General features: G+C 39.6%; 2 protein-coding genes and 1 long non-coding RNA gene across 4 annotated transcripts in view; 2 read left to right on the top strand and 1 right to left on the bottom strand.

The window, feature by feature from the left end:
• zswim2 (zinc finger, SWIM-type containing 2) lies at nucleotides 1-12,796 on the top strand. Its single transcript, XM_055008716.1, is given in 11 exon segments — nucleotides 1-158; nucleotides 877-1,027; nucleotides 1,111-1,187; nucleotides 1,974-1,999; nucleotides 2,784-3,012; nucleotides 3,669-3,920; nucleotides 4,950-5,034; nucleotides 5,374-5,430; nucleotides 6,030-6,320; nucleotides 7,007-7,147; nucleotides 12,647-12,796. Coding segments are annotated over 10 exon segments (1,458 nt in total). The 5' UTR covers nucleotides 1-158; nucleotide 877.
• On the bottom strand, nucleotides 7,893-25,159 carry fam171b (family with sequence similarity 171 member B). Of its 2 annotated transcripts, XM_055008163.1 has the most exons (9): nucleotides 24,814-25,159; nucleotides 22,588-22,821; nucleotides 18,546-18,638; nucleotides 18,285-18,443; nucleotides 16,694-16,864; nucleotides 16,496-16,612; nucleotides 16,294-16,417; nucleotides 13,936-15,148; nucleotides 7,893-13,345 (listed from the first exon to the last, which is right to left on the bottom strand). In XM_055008163.1, exons 1-9 carry the CDS (start codon nucleotides 25,019-25,021, stop codon nucleotides 13,310-13,312), a joined length of 2,355 nt encoding a protein of 784 aa, XP_054864138.1. In that variant the 5' UTR covers nucleotides 25,022-25,159; the 3' UTR covers nucleotides 7,893-13,309. The 2 variants fall into 2 exon arrangements, with proteins under 2 accessions (XP_054864138.1, XP_023133119.2); XM_023277351.3 differs by having other exon boundaries at nucleotides 7,893-15,148.
• Nucleotides 16,736-26,554, top strand: part of LOC118470800 (uncharacterized) — a 16,645-nt gene continuing 6,826 nt past the window's right edge. Inside the window, exon 1 of the long non-coding RNA XR_004847947.2 lies at nucleotides 16,736-16,872. This is a non-coding gene — a long non-coding RNA (uncharacterized LOC118470800). The remainder of the gene's footprint in view (nucleotides 16,873-26,554) is intronic.

A 26,554-nucleotide genomic window follows, 5' to 3' on the forward strand; every position in this document is an offset into this window, starting at 1 on the left:
TCAGCAGAAGGCTTCTATTCCTTACATCCTTAGCAACGGCGCCCTCTGCAGGTCTAGTCCCTCCTCAGCAACGGTTACCATGGCTACAGTATCCCACACAGTAATGGCTGCTTCCGGTGACAGAGACAGGTAGCTGCCGTGCGTTCACACCTGAGCAGGTGAGTTTATTTACCAGACAGGTGAGATTCCAGCGGACTTTAACCAGCAGCTCGATGCTAACGGCTGCTGCTAATGTAGCCTGGTTGATGCTAAGCTAACGGCTAGCTTCGGTTTCAAGTTAACGATCGTTCTTGCGGTGTTAAAACAGAAAAACTGGAGACTACATGGCAGCAGAATAGAATATTTAAAGTTAAAACACACTTTTTATTATCAGGAACAGTAAAACCCTGCTTTAAATGAGCCACAGCCGTCCTAAAAAGAAACTAGCTACCAGCTGGAACTAGCTTCTCTGGTTTACCTGTTGGCTAAATACAAGGAGCAGCTGCTGGAGGCACTGATGTGAGGAAAGTAAAGTCATTCTACCTTCTTTCTTCTCTCTAAATTAATATCACAGTGAGTGCAGGCAGCTACAGCAGTGTTTTTATGTATCTGATATATGGTTATTTACATTAATAATATGATAATTTAGTTTAGTTAAATATAAAGATAGACAGAAATGTTTGAAAACCTGTTTTAGCTCCCAGCTGCAGTGAGGTTGGTATAGTTTACAGGTTATTAATGCTCATCTGAATTAAGACTAATTAATTCAGGTAATTTAACAGTAATTTTGGTGTGATATAAGATGTAAATTGTGTGTTTTAGGGTTTTATTTTGTGTACGTTTCTCCGACAGCTCCTCAGTTTTCTTTGGGGATCAGTAAAGTTCTCTTTCTGACAGGATGTTGAGGAGAACCGTCTGGAGGAACACAGTCAGTGATGCAGTGAGTCTGCATCAGGGCGAAGCTCTCAGCACCACCATGTTCCTCCTGAAGCCCTACGGGCCGACAGGATTCCTGCTCAGAGAGGAAGGACAGGCCAGGAGCTTCAAGGTGAATCATTCTGCATGTTGCTCGCTCTCTGAAACCAGACAATGAAGTTTATCCTCACTTTAACGCTTGTTCTTGTTGCTCAGGTGTGTTTGGGTGACCAGCATTCATGCACCTGCCCCGAGTTCACCAAAGAGCAGGAGCCATGCAAACACATCTGCTAGTATCAGTGACACACAGATAACAACACAGGAGGATGTTTTAGCTAATCATAGATTCAGATTTTACGGTTTTTAATATGAAAGGTGAAAACTGGCATCAAAGTCAGCTGTAAAATAAAGTTCAAAAAGAAAATCGGTTCTTTTATTTTGTTGCAGAAATGAAGGCTGCAAGATACTGGAAAGAACTGACATTATTTTTTTTTAGTTTTTCTGCAATATTTATCAAAAAAATCCAGGAAATTTCCCCAGATGACTTGAATACCTCTACTAAAGAAAGAATCAGTCCAGGACGTTTGGGGTTGTTTTGTTCCTTAGAAAATTAAAATAATTCATAAACGCAAGAAGAGGGCAGTGTGACGTATAGTAACAGGATTTGTTTTAGTTTATTTTGTTTCCCAACATTTGTTGGGTACAAATCATGCAGCTTGACCATTTATGATGATCTTTTTGTGTTTTAGTAGAACCTAATAACTGGAGTTTGGCAGCTGATCTCAGTACGATTTATCCATCGCACAGAGTATGAATATGTCAGATAAAGAAAGCTGGATTGTTTGTGTTTTATGTGTTTTTCATTAGATATTTTAATTAAATTTTATATTCTTTTTATGCAGTTTTACTAAGGCAGAACTTTCTGTCATGTTCAGCTTGTTTTGGTTAAAGTACAGAATTTTCAGTTTTCATTTTTGAAAAACACAAAATACTGTAAAATTCTAATGAGATCCAGACCAACTAGCAGCATTTATGCTTCTAAATGAGTTATTCTCTCTAATCTTTCTTTATGATTACAGGGTTTTGCTGCGGAGAGAACATGAATGTAAGTTGTTTCTATTATAGTTTTTTCTACAGTGTAGAATTTTGTTTTACACAATATGCAAATTAACTGTTGAAGTAGTGTTTTAAAAAGAAAAAAACTGCAGTAGCTGATTCTTGGGTCAGCAGTAGGGTTGTTAATAATTAATCAGTTAAGTGCCGTTTATTTTACTGATTAAACTGTATTGGCTGATAATGCAGAAGAAACGTAACGTACCTCTCAAATCGTTAGTTTTAGATTAATGTTTAACAAAGAATGACCACAGGAGGCATCACTCTGTTGGAAAGCAGAGAGCATTGTGGGGGTTTAGCTGGTGAAGGAGCACCATGACAAAGACTTGGGTGGTTATTAATGGCCTCCAGCAAGAACTTTCAAAGTTGAATTTCTTATGACTGTTTCAATGGTAGACTGTTGAACAAAAGTTAGCATCTTGAACAGGGTGGATGAAGTGTGTGTGACGAGGAGGAGAAGCTGTCTGCTGTTGTTGATTAACTGATTATTGATAATTCATGACCATAACTTAATAGTTTAAAATTGTAGATCTCATTCCTAGAAACCCCATCTTGCTGTGATGAGGATTAAAGTACAGTAACTGGAAAAATGGTGTGTTTTTCAGAAGAACTGAGTGGTCAATAAAACCCCTCCTAGATCTACATTTAGCCTCAGAGCTAAAGGAGCTTAACAGTTTATTGATACAGACGCCATAACACCAGTTTAAAAAGTGCTGTTTCTGTTTCGTTGGCACATCTGTTGTGTGAACTTTGAAGTTAAATGAACTCTGCTCCAGACTCGTTTCAGCGTGGACTCATGGAGAGGCAGATCTTGGAGCTGCTTCATGGTTTACACCAAACAAAAGCCCAGTGGACAGAGTTTGAACCGTCTGCTGCCTCTTTGACCCCGAACCGACCGGACCGGGAGGAAGGAAGGGTTTGCCGGAAAGCGATCAACGCCCAGGACGTTTGTCCGATCTGCCAGAAGGATCTTCTGGAGAGAAAACAGCCCGTCTCCTACTGCAGGTGAGTGGTATCATTCTGAGGACGAAGGTTCAGACTCACCGCTGACGGGAATGTTGAAGTGATCGGTGGAAAACAAGCCACAGAAATGGCCACCAGATGTTTCACTACAATGTAGGATCACTGATATATCACAGGATTGAGTATTTTAACAGGTAAATCAATTACAGCTTTACTGAGGTACAGTTTGGAACTACAGTGTCTCCATGTGGTTAAAGAGGAGCTGCTATATGTTCCATCCATCCATCCATCCATCCATCCATCCATCCATCCATCTATCAATCATCTATACACGGCTTAATCCTCAATAGGGTCTGCTATATGTTCAAGGTGTGAATTTGGACCCATGTGATGGATACAACCCATAATATGATGCTTTTGAATATAATTTATCACTTGAATAATTCTAAGACTTTTTCATGTGTTTTTAGAAGATGTTGTAATTATTTAACCACAAAATGATCCAAATTGAAGGATTGTTGTATATACTGTTGGGGGTAATCATCCCTGATGTGGTTAAAGACCTCTATAAATGAGGGAAAATGGAGCTTCTGTACCTGTTGTAACCAAAACCCACCTCTGGATTTTTATTCACACACATATAACTTAACTAGATGGTGTCAGATGCTCTCTCTCCCATGCTCTCCTCACATCTCCAGGTTCAGCTGTGGGAACAACGTCCACATCTCCTGCATGAAGGTGTGGGCAGACCACCAGAATCTGTCTCACCAGGACCAGACGGTGAAGTGTCCTCTGTGCAGGGAGGACTTCAGCTCTCTGAAGTTACTCCAGGAGCAGCAGAAAAACGCAGCCAAACTCTTCATGGCTACAGAAAGACAGAAACCAGACAGACACCTGGGAGTGGTGTGTCACAGCTGCAGAATCTGCCCGGTAACTGGAACATGTTTCAAGTAAGATTACTGCACTCACACCTACAGTGGACAAAATATAAACAACGGTGTGTCATATTGGATTAAAATCATATTAATTATTTCAACATGGGGGAATAAGCATCCTGCCAGAGCTGTCTGAAATGATTTCGTAGAATAAACACTGACATGCAGCATCCAGCAGCTGTTCTCGTCTTTGTCATGCCCTCTGAATTAAGCTGCATTTATCCCTTAGAGGCACACGTGGGGAATATCTTTGTCATGAAAAGTTTTTATCATTACGTATTCCAGCTGTTCCTCAAAAAAACATGTTTTGATATCATTCCATTTAAATTTTTTAGTTCCTTTTTATTCTTTTAAAGAAATTATAATATCTGAATTACTACCCCAAGTTCTTTATCACTGATAATAATCATACTAGAGGTGATGGAGGGACGAAGAGCAGCAACAGCTGGAGGAAAAGAGCAGAAAAATGTCAACAAAATGGATGCTGACATTCTTCTACTGCTGTCCTGTGTAATGTTATTCTTTTTCAATCATCAAAATGTTCAAAATCTGTTATAAAGTGAAAAATAAACATATTTCAAACATGAAATCATTCTTCTGTGGACAAAAATAGAATACAAACAATAATACAAATGATTATTCTGAACCACAACGAGAAAGAGTGGCATAAAACACATTGATTCTTATCCATGCCATTTTTTACCCACTAATGGAAGAGAGTAGGATCCAATCACTGGAGCATCTAAAGGTTAATGAGGACGTACAAACCTGACCACGCTGTCATTAACAGATTAAAAACTTCCGGTGCACAATTCTCTGAGCTTAACACTGTTTTAACCAGAACAACAGATTTTATCCCATTTGCATGCTGGACTTAGATTATTTTTTCCGTAAGTTATAGAGTAAAAATTAAAAATCCTATCTACTATAACAACTCTGAGTCGCTTTCAGCACATGTTTGAGTTTAATGTCTGTAAAGTTAAAGAATATTTGATTTTGTGATTTCCTGATGATCCTGTGTGGATTCCTGTCTTTATTTTCCAGATGCACCGTCTGCAGGTATTTCTATCTGTGTGAAGTCTGTGCAGAGAAATGCTGCCACCCTCAGCATCCGTTGGCTTCACGGACTGTAAGCTCACTTTAATTAAATACTCAACATGTATTCATCCTGCAAATTATATCAGTCATCATCACTTCAGCTGTTTCTTCTTTTTGCACCAGCCTCATGCTGCTTATAGAATATTTTATTGTAAATACAGAATAAAACGTAAAATCAAATTTACTGCATGTTGTTTATCTCCTGTAGAAGTGTCTATAGTGCTGTTGGTGAATATTTGTTAACCTTAAAAGTCCAATGTCAGATAAGTTTCTCTGTTAACTTCTGATGAAACATGATTCATGGTGCTTCTGGATATTAATATGATATACTGAATAAGATGAAGAGATGAACAGCTCTGAGCTCCAACAGAACAGAAGAGCAAAGTGGATCCTGGTGACGGAGGAGCTGAGTGGAGAAGCGACGACACCATCCTGATGTGATCCTGACGTCAGTGAAGGTGTCGACTACACCTTTAACCACCTGAACCACAGCAACAGACTTAAAAGCTGGCGAAGCTTTAAAAAAATCACAGAAATGACAGCATTTATCAGAGCAATAAACACAGAGAGATGCTGGATTCTTCATTCTCTGTTGGTCCTGGAACTAATTCTTAGTTTTTTTCCAACTGATACCAAAAGAATGAAAAGCACAATTAGCATTTTGAAGATCAACCTAAAGACATACACGTTTTCAGTGGCTTTTGGCTGCTCTTAATACTCCTAATGTTTCACATTTATTTTATTTTAGAAGTTGATCTAACAAGTTGCCATCCTCTTTTGTCTGTTTTCTTATTTTACATTATTTAGTTTAATTACTAATTGATTTTAAAAGGTTTGTGTTGTCCTGATGTTTGCACATAGTTTTTGCTCCCTGCCTGGTAATTTACAGCACTTTTGTCAACTGAGGTTGTTTTTCAACGCTAAATGAATAAATTTGATTTGATTTGCAGCTTCATCTGGAAAATTACTTAAATCTAAAAATCCTAAAATCATTCAGAGAGTAAGAACCTAGCTCTGAGGTAAAAGGTGGAATTAAACCTTCATTCTCTCTGCTCTGTCTCATTTTCAAACGTTGATTTTAGGATGATCTTTAGCTTAGTGATATTTCAGAGAATATCTTTTTTAAACGTCCCTCTCCTCGTCCTCAGCGTTGTTCTGCTGGCTGCAGATCCATTACCAGACGCTGTGTTGAAGCGTTTGCCAGCGGTCAGGCTGAGATCAGGGTCTCGGCTCCTGGATGAGGGCCAGCAGTGTCGGATCTGTCTGCAGAGTTTCATCCTGGGTCAGCATGTCCGATCTCTGCCCTGCCATCACCAGGTAGGACTTTACAGAACATGTGCTCACACTTTGTTATGTCACTGACCGAGTATTATATCCGTCCTGAAAGGTCCCATCTGGTGGAAACTCACTTTTATTATGTTTCATCGTGATCGTATTATTGGAGGTGTAAACTATAAGCTGTCAGTATGTGATTTTTACCAGACTGATTTTATAACGCTGTCTGACAAACACAGGACTTAAAAACATCTGAATCCACTGATATTTTCATGTCAAATCATCTTCACAGAGTATGTCAGGACGTTAAAAGCCTGGTCTCACATATTCATTTATACACCATGTTGCTCAGAGCTGTCTGTAACAGATGCAGAGAGAGTCTTCTTCCTGAAGGGGGCGTGTCAGTAGGACTTTAGCTGTATTTAAAGCTACAGACATGGAACAGACTAAAACCAGGAGAGTTCCACTCATGGAGAAATCTCTGTCTTTGCTTTTGAGCTGAATGATTGAAAGACACATTCAGTGAGCCTCAATATTTAAATCAAATCCAACAGTCATCTCACTGAAGCATTATTTATTCTGAATTTGTGAACTACATCATGTTACTGATTATAAACTCCAAAATCAAACCATTGATCTATCAATCATATTGATTAACATGAGTGTCACTCAGAATTGTTGAGTCCTCTGTTCTGTTTCACTCTTTTCACTTCTCATGTGGACTTCAGTTCCACTCAGACTGTGTGGATCAGATCCTGCAGAAATCTAACTCCTGTTCTCTATCCGTGGACTGATATATCATTTATAATCCTTTAACCTGGAGATCCAATGAGAGGAAGACCTCCCTGAAGTCGACTTCAAAAACAAAGGTTTTTTTGTTGTTTTATATGAGCATATTTTTCATTTTGACAGATTAAAGCAGCTGTAGACTCACATAAACTGGGCAGCAAAACTTTAACAAGAGGTGCACAATCTGTTTTTTTTGTGGACAATTAGCACTGTTAGATATTCTTTATAAAAAGCATTTTCTTCCAGACATTGTTTTGGGGTCATCTGTGGCTGCCTCCTATCCATTAGCATAGCCTTAAATTCTCTGGTTTGTGGTGATGGTTTGTGTTTCTTGTCCAGTTTTTGTGAGTTGAGTCTCTGCTAGAGACAGAGGCTCAAAGCAGGGAATTTATTTGATCAATAATCAGTTAATTTAACAATACCAATAACTGGAGAAATGAATGTGCCACTGGATTAAAGGAAAGCTCTGCGTTGATCCAGACTTAGTTCACCATGTCTGCACTGGTCAGAGGTCATTATGTGTCACAGAAGACATTGTCATGGTGCCTCTTTTATGGCTAAACCCCCACAATGTTCTCTGCTCGCCTCTTAGTGTTTCTGCAGCAATAAACAGAAAGAGGAAGTACAGATAATCTACAATACTTAAAGTGTGATTTATCTGAGGTTTGTTCATGCAACCAAACTGCATTTAAGTCAAACTATCAGAACTTCAAACTATTTTCTTCGAGCTGTTGATGAAATGTCTATCTTGGGTACGTATTGCTGTCAGTAAATCTCCCAGGTCTATGCAGTCGTGTGTCAATAAAAAAACCTTCTGAACAATAGTTGGTATCAAGTAAGTTTATTAATTTAGTGCACAAAAAGGCAAGACTAATAACACTACTATCATTACAGAGGTAAACACAAGTGGTGTCCATTTGGAAGGAACAAAAGCCCATGAGGTTGGATGGCTAAGACACACCAGGAGCACACTGGAGTACACAGTGAAATCAGGACAGATACATTCAGCAAGATCACTTGGAAACAGGAGTGGCAGTGGGGTCGTTTAGCTCGTCAGGATTTACCAGCACAAAGTGTTCACAGACTACTCCTCATGTCGCTGTTGAAGCTGGGATATATTGTGTTTTGAAGTCGGTGGCTAGCAGAGGAGAGGATTTCCATTTGTTAGCATACTGAAGGATTAAGTGCTCAGTTTGTCGCTATATTTAAAATACAAAGCTCAGACTTTTTGTACACTCCCAGTGAAAGACACTTTGTCTTTAGGCTAACCTTAAAAGAACCACATCAACAGCACATCTCATATGACTAAACCTGATCACTCAGCCGCTCAGTGGAACACACTGATGCACCTCTCAGACCTTTAAAATGGAAGAAAAACAGCACGAATGAATTAAATCACTGTCACAGAACATAAAATGCTGCTGTACTATATACATACAAAAGAACACGTATGGATGTACAGAATCAGACAAGATGTAACAGCAGGAGCGCTATGGAAGACTAAATATGGCAAAATCATTTTCAATTTTAATTCATTGGAAATATTGCTAGTTTAACTGCTTTCTGAGGTGACATTTTATCATGGTTCATAAGTTTGCAGTATTGTATCATTGTTTTTGTAGTTTTTCCCCACTGAAAATTCCTGTGAATGTTGTGTGACAACGTAATTGCAAAGTATGCGTACGGTCTGCAGTCGAAATGAGGACAGCCCTGCACAAAGTCACTGAAATGTCAAATGATTTAAAATTGTGAAATTGGAAGGTTATCGGTGGAAACGAAACCAGAGTTTCTGTGAAGCTCAGACAGTGAAGGACACTTTATAACATCAACCTCTTTGGATGGAGGACAAGAAACAAACCCTTGTTGCTCTTTGATACTAAACTACAAGGTTGTTTTTTGCTAAAGAACATTAAAAGAAGTTTGGGAGCACATTCTACAGTCAAGATGAGACCAAGATAAGTTTGTTGGACTTAGATGGAGTCTGTCATGTTTGGTGTGAACCTGATCAGGACTACCACAGTGAATGTATGGTCCTGACTCCTGACAGTGAAGAAAAGTGATGGAAGTGGGATAATTAGGGGCTGCATGAGTTGAAATCCGCTACTGTTCAAGTCATAAATAAAGCTGTTATTGAGAGGTGAAGGAATTTAGAATCATTTGACATTCATGTGATTTTGCACAGGGGTTGTATTCTGTCTAATGTGTAATGTGCTTTATTTAACTTGGAACAAAGCTGCCGTGTACGTTAGGAAAGGACTGATATGAAAGGCAGACGTACATGTCACCTTATTGTTTGACATTTTACTAAGTAAAATACTTCTTGTATAAACATTTGTTTGATGTTGAAGCATTTACAGCTATGCTAGCAGCTCCGTAAGGCTGTACACAGACACCGCTGTGCTTTGAGCTAAAGGCTAATGTCACCATGCTAATATGCTTACAATGACAGATCTAACATGCTAAGCGCGTGTATGTTTGCTGTGTTCCACAATCTTATTCCAGCATGTTAGCATGCTAACATATGCAAATTTTATGGCTGAGGCTGACGGGAATGTCATTAGTTCTGCAGGTATTTAGTCAGCCAGTTCAGACTTTGACTTAATGACATTGCCAGATGAAAAGTTAAGGGATCAACAAAGTTATTACAGCTTATCCTGAGAGGAACGGGAATGTACGTTGCAATCCGTCTAACAATCACTGAGAAATTAACTCAAAACCACAAACCTCATGGTGGCAATAAATGGTCTGAGTATCATTGGATATTCCTAATTTAATTTGCAATTTAAAAAAACAAAACTAAAAACATATATTTGATATGTTTCGACACCATAAGTGGAAAAGTCGTTTCAGATGTCAGAATCCTTTCTCTTTCTTTTTTCTTTTTTTTTTCAATTGGGAAAGCAGAAACAGAAGCTTTGTTTCCAGACACTGAATGAGAAAAGTAGACTTAAAAATTGCTCCAGTTTTTGGGTTTTAACTCTTTGGTGCGCAGAGTGGATCAGGAGATTCCCATTTTCCATTGGATTCGGGCCACTTTTGACTCATGTTGTGCATCAAAGGGTGAATAATTCCTTTCTTCATTTTACTTTTGGAACAGATGTTCAACGGTGGGCAGACAGGAACTGGACGTGTAAATGCTTCCAAATTATAGAATGGCTAGTCTATAAAACTGGACCATTATGGAAGAAGAGGATCTACGTTAAGGTAACAAAGATAGTGACATGGACAGATGGAGTTCCAATCATTCTGCCATTCTTCCCAAATAAATGAAAAATTAATTTGCAAAAAAACTATTTTTTTTTTTAGTTGAGTTGTCTCACTTTTTGTTTGGAAACAAAAAAATACAAATACCAAATGATTTTGATTATGGTTTCCAAACCAAAAAAGGGAACTGCCAAATATCGAGATATATTCTTAACTGTTTTCATTTATGAATTACAAATGAATTCTAGTTGATCCAACGATACCCAGATCTTAGAGGAAGTGGTCAGTGTCATTAGGATACACAAGTGTCTGTGCAAAATCACTAAATATATATTTCTATCTGGACTAGCGAACCAAACATCTCACCAACCAGTACAAAGAGCTAAATATAACTATTCTGTGGACTATATGACCAAATCCCTTCCTCTGAATTGAAAAAACAGTTTAAAACCATATTCTTTGTTTTATCTCAGTAAAAAACAGTAATCCTGTGATCATGCTGTACTTCTGCTATAATCGATATCAAGAGCATTTAGCTAAAATCAGATCTCCAAGGCACCAACCATGTGGTGTTCCATGACAAGATCCCCACGTATTTAAAAAAAGAAAACAGTAAAAATGCATGACGCGGTAAACAAAAGGATTCAAACTTCTTAAATTAAACATTGTTGTCTTGAATCGCATCAAACACATCGTCTCGTGTTTTAGTGTCGGGTCTTGTGGCTTAAAACTGTATTTACTCGCAGTTTAGTGGACAACACTGAGTCTCCTCAAGACGAGACAGTAAAATGGAAAAACTCAGTCACATTTAATCTAACAGCTATGACAATGTCAGCTCTATGTGTTCATACACACAAAGAAACATTCATTTTCATGCATTCAAAAACCACTGTAGGCTTAAAACCTTGAATATCAGGTGTGTACTTCAAAATGGCAGCTTAGCTTCACAATGTACATCAAGTCCATGAAAGTCCAGGTTGGAGTTGGAAAGTTGACGCTAAATTGTTTAACTCACATTCAGATTAGTTGTCAACAAATCCCAGAGCCTCTTTTTTTAAAGTGAAACAAGACCATGTGGTCACAACAAGATGCGAACACTGCAAACTGGGAAAGCTTCTTTGTCTTATTTAATTTCCAGCAGGCATTTGTGGTGAGGATAAGTGCACTACACATAGTACCTGTATCTGTGTCCGTCCTGCAAACTCACCAGATTTTACTAATTGTAGACAAATACTGTGCCTTTATGTAGTCACATTTCATGAATACAGGCAGTAAGACGTAGAGCCCGACCGATCTACGGTGGCGATATCGGCCTGCCACAGAGATATCAGTATCTGTTGTCCGATAGGAAACTTTCTTTTATGGGACATAATACAGATAAAGATGCTTGGGGTAGTTTTGAAATCATCACAGATTTTTGGAGAGCAGCTCTGTTTAAAATGGCCTCCAGACTGTCGGCAGCACATGTAGCCGAGCATTTGGTGGTGCGGAGCCGAGTGGTGTCCTTATTGTAAGTCGCCAACTAGTTGATTAACTTCCACCAGTTACATAATCAATAACCCCATCATGTTTCCTAACACTACAACGCAACTCTACGATATATAAACAACATCAGCCAGTATCTCAGAATTTAGTACACTTTCAAATTGCTATCGGTGCCAAACATCCAGTATCGGTCGGGCTCTAGTGAGAAGGCACCCTCTATAACGCCAGTATTAGGGACATCGTGTTCACACGGACATTTGCTGTGAAGAATCTCGCTGGTGATCTTCAGATTCAGGAGAATGAGTGAACATATGGTGTCTAACAGCTACATGATGCTTCAACACGACACAGATCCTGCTTTGTTTCTTGAATTAGCTTATGCATTCTTTGGCAAAGTTGTACAATCACATAACTCAACAACAACAATGCCTGTGTGAACACAAGTAGTTAAAACTAACTGGGTAATTCCATCTCAAATCATCAGGGGCCATCTGCTCAACAATCTTTGATTTGCTTTGTTTTAAATCATGAATTAGAGATATTTCTAAAGGTATCTGTGAAAGTTTAACCCCTAACCCCCCCAACCCTGTACCGAGCAGTTTCTGATACAGGTTTTTTCTCACGTTAAAGTTTGAGGCTGTTTTAATGACAATATCTCAGGAATTATTCAAGATAAAAACCTGATATCTTCACTCTTATTTCTCATCATGTCATTTAGAATCTGCATAATTGGACGGGCAACTTCTTAAGAAATTATTTCACAGAAATGATTTAATATGTCAAGCTACAATTTTTTAGGGCTGGACCCAAATATCCTTATATTCGTTGGTTACGGTGGTATCTGAATATTCATTTTGAGATCCGAATATTCGCCCCCCACCCCCTGTCAGACGATACGAATATTCGAAGCTCGTCTCATCCCTTCGCCTTTGGCCCGTCTTGGCTCATCCCTTCCTGTGTTTCTTGCCAAGCCCCCGACTGGCCAGGTGGCTGGCCGCGGACCTGCCGACTCTGACGTCACGCTTTACTTCATTGCTTAAAAAGAAGACAAAATGCTGAAGACCTCTGCTGTTGGGGAATTCTTCACTTTAAATCAAGACAAGACCAAGGCAGTGTGCAAAATTTTCCATTTGAAATTGGCATACCATGGGGGTACAACAAGCATGAAAAGCCATCTGAATGCTGGAAGTAGTTGCTGGGTTTTAATATATAAACTGGCCGAATATTTAAAGCAATGTAGGAAAATGACCGGTTGCTGAGCCTAATAGACATGAGACCCATTAGTGTGGTAGAAGGTGATGGGTTCAAAAATTTAATTAAAACGCTGGTACCTGAGCACACTGTCCCCAAACGCACCAGGATTTCACAGGCGCTCTCTCTGAAGCACAGCAATCTCCGGGACTATGTCGCATCTCTTCTTGAGAGCTCCACTTGCGTGAGTTTTACCAGAGACATTTGGACATCAGTGAGCATGGAGGCGTACATGGCTGTCACTTCATAACTCATGAGTGGGAACTCCGCGTTGGCCGCCAAATACTGCCTCTGCGTTCCAGCTACTTCGACCCCGGCGGAGCACATATTTTCAAAGGCTGGGTACATTGTCAATGAAACAAGAAGTTCACTGTTACCTGACGATGTAAACATGCTGATTTTCTTGCCACACAATTTGAAGAAACTGTACTGTTAATAAATGGTGTTGACTGTGTTAGTATACGAGTAATATAGATAAATGAATAACATTGTGTCATTACAACCCCCCCCCCCCTCGTCGGACAATACGAGTATTCGGGTCGGCTCGTATATTACTAGCTTCCCGCCCCCCCGCTGGATGATACGAATATCCGAATGTTCGTCACTAATTGGGGCCGAATATCCGGAGCCCAGAAATTATTATTCGGGCCAGCCCTACAATTTCTCCAATATCTCTATTAATATCTATATTTCATGCTTTTACAATTTCAGGCAAATTTATGATGACTGACCAGAAGTCAATCTAAAAATGTGATGCTTTGAGATGGAGTCGCTGTATTGGGATCACTGAATAAACACTTAATGAGATGTTTAAATTAAGCACTGATAATAAACCACTCATCTGTTTGCTCTAACTCCTCTTGGTCAGAGGCCGGCCCTCACGGACATGCTTGGCGCTCCTCTTTTCCGTCTTCCCCTTTTCCCTCACCTTCCTCAGGCGCCGTGGAGGCGGCGTCCCCCTGGACTCGCTGTCCTCCTGAGCGCTGGACGTATCCATCCCATCCCGCTCTTCGGGAATGTTGGGAATAGCGCCGCTGCTCCCGTCTAAAATGTTCCTCAGGGAGGGGTCCTCCGGCGTACAGGTGGCCGTGGTGCCGCTCTCGCTGCTGCTCAGGTCCTGCTCTTCGTACCGTCCTCGGCTGTGGTGCTGCAGCGAAGACGCCCTGATGGAAGGCCGCTCCGTCTCGCGGATGTTCTGCTGAGGCTCATTCATGTCCACCCCCGAGTCCAGGCTGGTGTCGTTGCTGCTCGGCGGCCGGTGGCGGCTCTGCAGCTCGATGATGGAGTGTCGAACCTGGGCGGCCGGCTTCCCATCTAAAGAGACGAACCAGGCCCTGGGGTGAGACTTGCCACGAGTCAGCTCCAGCAGGGTGCGCTCTGAAATCCCCTGCAGCTCGCTGGGCACGCCGTGGCCTCCGTTGAAGGCCTCCATACCAGCCGCTTCGTTCAGAGTCCCGGGCACGGAGACGGAGGATTCCAGCAGGTTGCTGTAGCGTCCCCACACCCCGGCGTTGGGGCCCTGACCCTGGGGAGGCGTCTCCAGAGGCTGGGGGTCGTCCTGGCTGCCCTGCTGGGGGCTGCTGCCACCCTGGGAGTGGTGGTGGGGGCCTTTGGGTAGAGTCTGGGTGTAGCTGTCTTTGCTGGCAGGCTCTGAGTGGGCGTCGTACTCCACCCCGTTGCGGGGGAACGTGGCCGACTTGAGCTGTTCCTGAGCGCCGAAAAGCTCCGGAGCCTGAATAATGGCCACCGGCTGGTTGTAGATGTGAACCAGCTTGTCTTGGAAGAAGCTGTCGGTGTTCATGTTGGCCTGGTTCTGCTCCGACTTCTCCCTGAGCCGAGCCACCTCTTCGCTGTTGATGTAGTGAGGCGGCGGCTGGGAGCCCTTCATCCGATCCGAGGCGATGTTCTCGTAAAGAGGGGCGGTGGCGAGGCTCCCTGGATCCTCCACGTAGATGTTGTAGTTGGCTTTGTGCCTCGGCGTGGATGAAGGTTCACACTGGACGCTGCACGAGGCCAGACTGTTGTCGCCTGATCGGAACAACAAACCCTCCACCATGTGGGTGGAAGTGGTTTGGTCTTTTTTCACCACCGTGAGTTTGGAAAACCGCGCTCGCCTCCTCCTGGGCTCCCGATGAGAACTTCTGTAGAAAAAACATTAAAACAAAACCTCATGAGGACAGACAGGACTGCTTTGTGGAGAGAAAGCCAGCCTGTAAGTCTGCACTATTCTATGGCAACACTTTATAAACACGAGGCTTATTGTCTATGAATTTAGTTCATTTGTAAGAGAAATTATTACTGTGCACTTCTTTAAATAGTTTGTCTGCTTTAACCTTCTCATCACCAACAAGAATGAAGTTATCTTAAAAAAAATCACCAAAATGACAATTAATCAGCCAGAAACTGTAAAAATAGGAAGAATTTTTCACTTTGACTCAGTCCTTGTAACTAATCATTTGTGACATGAATAAAAACTCACTTTATTCTACGTGTCTTATGCAAAAATTGTGCAATAAACTATGTACTTTCACCAGATTCTATGAAAAACTAAAATTTCTGTGTTTCTCATTACAGCTGAGAAGTTATGGCTAACTCAGCTCTTAAGAGATAAAAATCAGTGTTCTTGCTTGAACTGCAGGAAGTGTTTACACAGAGTAGAGACCAGTATGGAAACAAACTAAAGATCTAAACAGTTTAATTTTTATCGTATGTAGTCACCATCTGTGGACATTTGGTTGATTGTAGTTTGTTGTTTTAATTTTTGTAAACTAAATATCAAGGAAAGTCCTTTTTTTGATTTTTCTCTTTTTCTAATTTCTGTCACTGCGTCATTCTGCACAGAAGACTTTCCTGAATTATTTCTACCTGTTCATGGTTGTTCTGTTTCCATAGAGGTGCAGGACTTTATACTGAACTGTGACCAGAACAACAAAACGGCCACGAACTGTTTGTAGTTTGGAGGGTTAAAGATCAGTTTAAAGTCTTTTTAGCTGTTTGAGATAATCAAAAGATCAAGACTTCTATCTAGATTTTATTTTCGTCAGGTAAAGCTGTATTTCAAAGAAACTTGCAGGGTTTGAATCATTAGTATTTTAATTATTCAGGTATATTCACACCATAAATATCACTGGGTCTTAACCTCAGTATTTAGACTTAATTGTCACCAGTCTTATTTCTCTACTGGAAACCATTTTGGGCTTTGAAATGTTCTGTATAAACTTGACTGAACTCTGTTTGATAATACAGCTTTAAACGCTGTTTATTGATATTTTCTGAGGTTTCTTACCCGCAGTGACACAACAGCAAGGAAAGAAATCCGATCGCGGTAACCAGAGTTCCTCCCAGAATTCCCGTCAGCAGGTAGGTGTGGTACGATAAGAAATCCAGAGAGCCGGCATGCCCGAGATAATCTGCAAGATAAAATGTGTCAGCAGACTTGGAACACGAACCAAACAGCATTTTAATGAGTTCATGAAGAGATGAGGTACCTCTAGACGAGGGCAGCGGGGCAGCGATCCAGGAGCCCAGATGTGAGGCAGTGTAAGTCCAGACCAGCTCATCACCGACTGCTTTCACTATTCCCAGACCCTGGTTCTCCCAGGCACCTTCACACAGCACAAACATGACTGTTACCTGCCGTATCTGCTGGTATTCCTGCTCTGCTCCTCTGTGCTGGTGTTTCCTACCTGTCTTCAGGTTCAAGGTCCAGGCGGGGATGGTGTCCGAGGCCCTCAGGTGTGTGTTGTGTCCCAGCGGGAGGCTGATCTGGATCGGACCTCGGACCTGGAGCTCCTGGCCTCCAGAGTAGAGCAGGACGCTGACGGCTGCCACCGCCTTCAGCTCGATGCTTCTGAACGCTGCACAGGTCAGAAAGTTACGTTTTAGTGGTTCAATCTCCCAGCAAAAACATTTTTAAACAAACTTTCTACAGTCAGGCATCGTGGATCTGCTCCCTTTGCTGTCACTTTCTGAACCATGTGGATCTCTGAGGTCTTCAGGTCCTGGTCTGCTTTTAGTCCCTAGACTTACAACTAAACATGATGAAGCAGCATTTACTCTTCATGCTCCACATATCTGGAACAAACTCCCTGAAAACTGTAGGTCTGCTCCAACTCTCACTTCTTTTAAATCACAGCTCAAGGCTTTTCTTTTTGCCACTGCTCTCCTATTATAGCTTATTTTAACCTATTTTAAATGCACATTGTAATCTTATTTTTTAATATATTTCTAATTTTCCTGTTCTTTTCTATGTTTCATTATATTTATCATTTTAATTGTGCTTTTTATGCTTGTCTGAATGTTTCCAGTGTTCTTAATGTTTAATGTAAAGCACATTGAGTTGCCCTTGTGTATGAAATGTTCTATACAAATACAGCTGCCTGGCCTTCCCTAAATATGCAACAGAAATCAACATCTACTCTTCAATCTGGATTAAACACCTTCAGGAGATTCTCTGGGTAAAGAATAAAGTCCTTTCAACTTCAGCTCTCTAAACTCCAAGCAGCAGGTTCTGGGTGCATTTTTCCTCGCTGTTCGCTCATTTTTCACTACAACATAAAATTCTGCATCTCTATGGAAACAGAACAACCATGACTAGAAGCAAAGAGAACTCAGAAATGTCTTTTGTGCAGATTGACACATTTAGAATGACAGAAAATATTAAAAATAAGAGAAAAAAGTTGAATTTATTTGACTATTTAGTTTTAAAAAATTGAAATATCTTGGAATTAGAATGTCTAACATTTTCCGCAAGTGTTGCTACGACTGGAAATAAATGGTGACTGCACATACGACTGATATCTTAATCGGTATATCTTTAATTCAGCTAAAAAAATCTCTAAATTGTCACCGTAGTGAACCACTCCGAGCTTCACTGTTGCACTGAAAATTGCTGAATTTTTAGCTTTTTACAGAATGTGAGTCAAACAAACAGCTGATATTTGGTTAATTTTTAAATGAGGCATGTGGAATAAAGTCTTTTAATGAGGCATGTAATAAATTAAAGGACTGTCGGAAAGTCAAAAACATCAGACAAATCTTTAAAGTTTTTTGCAAATAGATGGTGTAAATTTGGTGTTTTTAATAGTTTTTATAGATAATATACATTTCAAATGCATCAAATCTTCCCTCATAAACAGTTTTTAAACCAATTTACCGAAGCAGATCCCATTTAAATTTAATCTGTCTTAGTTTTAGCTTCAGTTAGGCATCATTCCTCTATGTATAAATGTAGAAAGTAGATCTGTGTTCTGGATTAGAAGTCTTCCTGATGTTCACCTGATTTGTTGCTAATGATGCCCTGCGTGCAGTTAGCGCAGTCCTTGGCCAGGTGGCGCTGTGGCACCGTCAGGTAGGCCGTCACCGTGGAGACGTTGTTTTGATCAGAGATGGTTAGGAGGTTCTTGGGGAACTTAACTTTGGGTTGGGAGGAGCTGTCTGTGAAAACAAGATGATCAGGATGAATCTGGAATACTAGTCTTCAGCGGCTCTGATTACATGGATTTTAATTCTTTGATTTTCCAACTTGTGTGAACTTACCAGGTAACTTCCTGGTGATGAGAACTGAGTCTTCAAACAGCCAGATGTTTCCCTGACTGTGAGGAAGCAGCAGCAGCATCACGGCCGAGAAAACTGCAGAAAGAGAAGCAAAAGGTCACAATCTAACACAAACATTCACATTTTAATCCAGTTAGAACTAAAAATACAGAATATCCGAGCTTCTTCACAGAGAAAAGTCACCGTTGATGATGGAAATATGACAAAAACAAGACGAGAGCTCATCCAGTTTATCGTTTAAGCCTTTGAAAATATGACAAATAGTTTAAGAAATTTAAAAAAAAAAAAAAAAAAAAAAACAGATTATAAGTGAGGACAGACAACTGCTGGGTCAGACTGTGGCGTATTATTGCCTGAATTTTGAGAATTTCTTGTTTTCAGACCTGTAAATGTTTCTAGTTTTACCCTCAAACAAACCTGTGAAGGAAAAATACGCTTCATATGTTCATAAATTTCAACATGAAGCCAACATGCAAGCAGGTTACAACTTTGCATATATAATGACAACATTTTCACCCCTGTGGATACTGATTTTTGTGCTTTTGCAAATTAATCCATATCAATATTCTGTCAAAATAGCAAAAAATAACCTTTGTCTTGTCATATTTGCCACAAATCAGATTCTACTGATGTTAGAGTCAACCAAAGACTGTATTTTAGCAGGAAATAAAGTCCTTGTTTGAATATTGTGTGTTTTCCATTTTAAAGGGCCAATAATTAAATACATCCTCTGCTGGAGCCATTCAGTCATTCAGACCTGCTGGAAACTATTCTGTCTCTTTGTTTAGCAAATTTCACCAAAGATAATGAACCCCATAAACTTTATAAAAAATACTGTCTTTGGCCAATATTTGACATTTAACTTAGAGGCCTCTAACATCAGAAGGATTTGATGTGTGATGAATATGACGAGACAAGGTTCCAGTATTTTGAGTATTTTGAGTCCACAGATCTGCCCGAAATGACTTAAAGCTTGGACAAAATGGGTCAAAATTTCAAGAAAATGATTTCAGACTTGTTTAAAATAACTCAGTCTAAAATGAGTGAGATTTGTACAAAAAGACCCAACAATTGACCAAAATGACTAATGTGTCCATATTTCCTCCTAAAATACAGTTTTTGGTTGACATTTGACCAACTTTTGAGGCTCTAACATCAGCAGAGTTTTTTGCTATTTTGACAAAAAGTTGATGTGGACTCCTTGGTAGGAAACAAAAGCTGGTGTTCATGTGGGTTAATATATTATCTATTATTAATATTATTATATGTGCAGAGTTCCAGCTGCTTCCATGTTGAAATAAAAATGAGGTTTATTTTGCCTTAAAATGGCTTCACAGGTTTGTTTCTGAGGGTGAAAACAGAAACACTTTCAGGTGTGAAAACATGAAAATCTGCCTAACTATTTTCCAGAAGTTACATTTTTGTGCTGAATAACTAAAACAGTAAACTGTGAACTGAATCTGAGGCTTTGCAGCAGCAGTATGTTCTGGTTTCTGTCTGTAGATCCACCAGCAGATGGCGCTGCTGTCTGCCTCCTACTGGGGTTTTAGGTTCTGGCTCAGCAGAACAAAAGGGAGGCGCCTCTGATAAAGTCTCTACTCTGTTTATTATCCTCATCACACCTGCTGCCTCATTCAGCACACAATAGAGAGGAGCCCCCCATCCTCCATCCTCCACCCTTCTTCCTCCCCCTTCTGCATCCTGGACAAAGACAGCACTGCTCCAAAGCTGCTGCTGCTCAGACAGTCGATAGGAGGACCACAGCATTCGGTTACTCTCCAATAAACATAAACTGCTCCATCATGAACAAACCCAGAGACGAGCTGTTCTCAGACGCTTTAGTCATCTATAATGACCATAAATAATGCACACTTAAGAGTGTGTGAGCAGACTGGGCTGACATTATTGTAAATAAGTGGCATTAAATGGCGTCACGGCCTTCAGGATCCTCCTTTAGTTCTACTGTAAACCCCAAAACCAGAGTTTAGGTTTAAAAGACATGTTATTTGTAAAATAAATCAACTAAATTAAGCCGTTTATCACAGCGAGGAGTTGTAAAAACGGAAAAAATCTGCAGATTTTCAACTTTCTGATAGTACTTTAACTAACCATGTGTGATGTGCAGTTCTGTCTTTTAAAAAAAATGACCAAATCTAAGCTTAAAATAGCAATATTAAATAAAAATTAATAAATCTCTGTCTGGAAAATTTACTCATCAGTTTGTTTTCAAGAATGAGAAGGCTGTTTAATCCAGCATTCATTTTGAAAGGTCTGTTTTAAAGGAAACAATGTGCAGCAAAATAAACAGAACAGATCCATGCTTATTTGTAGTCTGTTAACAGTTAGGAATTTAAATTGGATTTGCTTCATTTAGTTTGTTTAAAAATGTTTATTAGAGGGAAATTTAACCCTCTGAACTCCAAAACCAGACTTTGGGTTTGAAAGAGATGTTATTTGTAAAAGAGATCACCAAAATGACACCATTTATCACAGTGAGGAGCTGTAAAAACAGAAAAAATCTGCAGATTTTCAACTTTCTGATAGTACTTTAACTAACCATGTGTGATGTGCAGTTCTGTCTTTTAAAAAAAATGACCAAATCTAAGCTTAAAATAGCAATATTAAATAAAAATTAATAAATCTCTGTCTGGAAAATTTACTCATCAGTTTGTTTTCAAGAATGAGAAGGCTGTTTAATCCAGCATTCATTTTGAAAGGTCTGTTTTAAAGGAAACAATGTGCAGCAAAATAAACAGAACAGATCCATGCTTATTTGTAGTCTGTTAACAGTTAGGAATTTAAATTGGATTTGCTTCATTTAGTTTGTTTAAAAATGTTTATTAGAGGGAAATTTAACCCTCTGAACTCCAAAACCAGACTTTGGGTTTGAAAGAGATGTTATTTGTAAAAGAGATCACCAAAATGACACCATTTATCACAGTGAGGAGCTGTAAAAACAGAAAAAATCTGCAGATTTTCAACTTTCTGATGGTGCTTGAACTAACCATGTGTGACTTGCAGTTCTGTCTTAAAAAATGACCAAATCTAAGTTTAAAATAGCAATATTTAATAAAAATTAAAATGTCATTGTCTAGAAAATTCCCTAATTAGAAGGCTTTTTAACCCATAATTAATTTCTATATTAAAGGAAACAATGTGCAGCAAAATAAATAAGAGATCCATGCTTAGTCTCAAAATATAGAAGTTTAAACTTGATTTGCTTTAAGTTTGTTTAAAAATGTTTATTAAAGGGAAATTTAACCCTCTGAACCTAAAAAATCCACCTTCACGTAAGGAGGTGAAAACACATTGACTAAATTACTCCATTTATCAGAGAAACAAAGCTGGAAAAACAGAAAAAATCTGCAGATTTTGAACTTTCTGATGGTGTTTGAACTAATCATGTGTGATGTGCAGTTCTGTCTTAAAAATTGTCCAAATATAAACTTAAAATCGCAATATTTAATCATTATTAAAACGTCTGGAAAATGTTTTCATCAAGAATCAGGAATATATTTAATTCTGAATTAATTTCTATATATATTAAAGCAAACAAAGAACAGCAAAAGATAATAATTATAGTTTAAAGTCAAATGCTGCAGGCATTTAGAAAAATGTTGTTCATGTTGATTTCAGGTTGTTTTTTGAAATTTTTGGTCGAATAGTTAGAAGAAGTCGATTGTTTTTTCTGATTTGTGTCATTCTAGCTCTATGATTCTGCACAGAAGACATTTCTGAGTTCTCTCTCCTTCTATTCATGGTTGTTCTGTTTCCATAGAGGAGCAGGACTTTATATTGGAGTAAAAATGAGACAGGAGTAAAGATAAATGCCTCAGAACTGCTCAGAATCCAGATGGTAAAAACAACCAGTTTTCTGTTAAATAATCCAGAAGAATTTAGTTAAAGTTCTTTATGTAAACCTGTTGGGTTTTACTCCTTCATATTTAGATCATCTGAATATTCCAGCCTGTTAAAGTTCTCCTCAGGGTTCAGAGGGTTCCCTGGGTGCTGGTTCTGGACTCACTGGGCCTCTTGGCGGTGCTCCAGGGCAGTGGGTTCGGGACGTAGCCCTCCATGTGGCCCAGCAGGGTCAGACTGAGGCTTGGACTGTAGACCACCCACAGCAGAACCTCCCCTCGGGGCCCGGTCTGGGCAGAACTCCTCAGGGTGTGGTTCAGGTAGACGTCCACGGTGGCGCCGGGTAGCGGCTGGCGGGTCACCAGGTCTCGGACCAGAACCTTCAAGGCGAACTGGGCCTCTGCAGAGTCAGAACATCAGCCATGAGTGTTTCTGCACGTGCTCAGTGCAGCTCCAGCTCGTCCTCGCTAACCTTTCCCTGAACATGAAAAAATGATGAGGCAGCTGAACGCAGCGAGAAAGAAAAATGCATCAAAACCAAACGACAGCAGCAGAAAGAGAGAAGCTCCACTGCAGCGTTTCTCCTCATCCAGAAGCTTCTCCAGCATTCAAGAGGCTCCGAAAACTCTTTTAACCCTTTGATGCATAACCTGGGTCAAAAGTGACCCAAATCCAATGGAAAATGGGTATCTCCTGATGTGGTCTACACATCAAAGTGTTAAAGACAAACATGATGTCCTTAGATGAGCTTTAACATGAGAGATGTGGGGAAAATATCAGATTTTTACAACAAATGCTGTGATTTGGCGTATAATCCTTTAAAGCTTCAGTTCAATATTCACTTTTTAATGGATGTAAAACACGTTATGGATCATTACTACCATCAACTATCAACTTATGAAATATTAAAGATAAAAACAGCTTCAAATATTAACTTTTTAATAGATTTAAAACACGCTATGGATCATTACTACCATCAACTATCAACTTATGAACTATTAAAGGTAAAAACAGCTTCAAATGTTTAATATTTTAAAACGTGGCAGGAGGCAGAACGGTTATCAGACCAGCTGTGATGTTACAGAAATATAGTCATAATATTAAAAAATACAATGACTCCAATGAGAAACTGATTATAACCTCAAACAGTTAAACCGTAAAAAAGATTAAAAATAAAATTTTTAAACTGTACATTTTTTTTTGTTGAACAATCAGCTGTTATTTGAATATTTTCCCTGTTTTGTTCAATTACAGATAATGATTAAAATCACTGAAAAAACAAATTAATTTACATGTTAACACTTTAAACTGTAAATTTAATGTACACATCAAAAATCTGTATTTTTACTAAATGTAATTTCTTATTTTACAACATTTAAGTGTAAAATTCCATTATTTTACAGTATTTAAATCAGATACAGACATTTGCCATTATTTCTACCCTTTATAAAAGTAATTAAATTTTTTTCTGGCTTTTTAATTTTTTTTAATGGTTTTATTTTACATGTAGAACAGCAAAGTGTTTCAATCCGTCCACGATCAAACAAGTAGAAGTAGGAAATAAATTTATATTTTTATTTCATACAGTTTCAAGCCTTTATGAAGCTTTTTTCTTTCATTTTACTTTTTTATGACCATGAATATTTTTAAATTACATGTATCACATTTTAACAAATTTTAAATGTAATTTTTGACTTAAATAAGTTACAAAAATGGTAAATAATAAGTATAAATTAATAAATAGTAATACCTTTTAACTGTTATTTTACAGATTTTATCAGTTTTTGTTAAATAATCCAGATATCCCGTAAAATCAGAGCTGTTGAGTGTAAATAACATCCACAGTAATTCATACTTTTACAATGTTTGAATGTGAGATAATAGTTTTACTGTATTTCACTGAATACTAAAACTGGGAAATCTGTAAAATCATAGTAAAGTTTATTTTTATTCAGTTAATTTTCTACAGGAGCAGCATCCCGGTGTTACACAACATGCAAACAATGAAGTAATGATTCAAACCTGCAGCTTTTTCTGGTTTGATAATTGGAATATTTCAGTTCTATTTAAACAGATGAACCCTGCAGCTCTGATATCTGGCCAAAGTTTCCTCCAGGACTCCAGAACATGAATCCTTGAATCATTATTCATCCTGGTCCTGGTCCAGTTCATTATCAGTGTTTTATCTACAGATGTTCTCCTATAGTCTGGTTTACTTTTATCTCTGCTCTGTTTCTCTCTGCTGCTGCTGGTTTTTTCAGATTCACACCGTTTACTGCGTGAATCCGAACCAGCAGCCATGAAATAAAGGATTGAACCCTCCTGGTTCCTCTAAAGCTCATTTCCATTCCCTCCAACAACAACCAGAACCAGCAGCCTCCTTTCCGTTTACCTGCGACCGGAGCCGACGGGCCCAGCAGCCGCCTCACCGCCCCGCCGTCGGTACCGGACGGTTCTCCCACCGCGGCTCTGAGGCCATTGTCCCCGGGCAGGCCGCCGCCCTCCTCCGCCGCTCTCACCGCCCCATCCGGGCACCAGACCAGGAGCAGCGACGGCAGGAGGAGCAGCAGCGGCGGCGGACGGCGATCAGCGGCGGGCATGACGAGACGAGCAGCAAAGACATAACGGACCGCAGGAAGAACCGGGTCCGGATCACCGAGGCCTCGTCTCCGCCATGGTTCCCGGTGATGCTTGTGCGACTGAGGGATGCTGGTGCTGAGGCTGGGCGGAGCGAAGATCGTTTCACCGCAGGAGGAGTCACTGGGAGGGAAAAACCGAGAACCAAGACACAAAGAAAACAGAGAACAGAGGGAAGAGAACCAGAGAGAGACTGTCAGAAGCTGTTCTGTCCCAGCTGCATGATGCTACATGTGGACTGAGGGACTCGTTTTATCATAGGACCATCTCCCCACTAATTTCTGCTTGAACCTGGGAGGCACACTTTCTGCTCTGGATTGATCCTGACAGAAATCTTTAAACACAAATCACATCATACATTACACCAGCCAAGGAGAAAATATGGCTAAAGTGACCCACATAGTGCTATTTACTGCCCCATGTCAGTGTAATACACCCAACAGAATTGATCCATTAACTGTTTAACTCTCATCAGAACAGCTTTACCACAAAGTTCTGCTTGGAAAATAGAATAACTTCCATTTTGTACCTGAGTTAAAGTCATACCTGTCGATGTGTTGTTTGTTTGGCCAGCTTTGGTCATCAGTTTCCCTCAGCAGCTAACAGCAGAACAAAGGAGTGATAAAATTTACTATAAATTTAACTATACATAGCTAATGGACGTAGCTAATTCACGTAGCTAACGGACGTAGCTAACAGACGTAGCTAATTCACGTAGCTAACGGACGTAGCTAATTCACGTAGCTAACGGACGTAGCTAACAGATGTAGCTGACGAACACGTAAAGAAACGCGGGTGCTCTAACGCACACGGTTTGAATTTACCGTTTATCCGGTAACGTTACTCCTCGGCTAACTTCTTAACATCATCAACAATGTAAAAGGGTTAGAGAACTCTATCAGTAAGTAGTTTACTGAAGTCCAGTCCACTGACTAGCTAAGGAGAGCGGGTCTTTTCTTCTCTCAGTAAGTGACCGTTGGACACACCGGACCGTTACAGGACCAAACTACTTCAATTTAAATTACAAAATAATGAGGTGAGTTACCTGTTGGAGTCACGGACAAAAAAAAAGTAGAATCCTGATGAGTGAGGTCCAGGAAACAACTTTGCTGGAAATAAAACAGACAGCCGTCAGCGGACACCTGTGAAAGTTATGGACAATATTAAGATGGCGGCATCTCCTCCTTTGTGTGAGGATTAAGAAAATATGTTTGTTGGAACGATGCAAAATATTATGCTGAAAATTCCCGCTCAATATTACTGTAATGTGATTTACAGTAAAAATTTATTTACTGTAAATCGAGCCTTTCAGTGAATTTTACCCATGATGCATTGCAGATCTACAGCAACTTACTGTAAACAGGTTATACAGTAGATATTTGGTGATTTTACAGTAATATTACTGTAAAAACTACAGAAACTTGTTACAGTACAAACCTGTTAAATTATAATATATAAACTAGTGACCCAAACAGGTTTAATCAGTAACTAGTGGA

The sequence above is a fragment of the Amphiprion ocellaris genome, chromosome 24 (genome assembly GCF_022539595.1).
Source record: "Amphiprion ocellaris isolate individual 3 ecotype Okinawa chromosome 24, ASM2253959v1, whole genome shotgun sequence".
NCBI classification, from domain to species: domain Eukaryota; kingdom Metazoa; phylum Chordata; class Actinopteri; family Pomacentridae; genus Amphiprion; species Amphiprion ocellaris.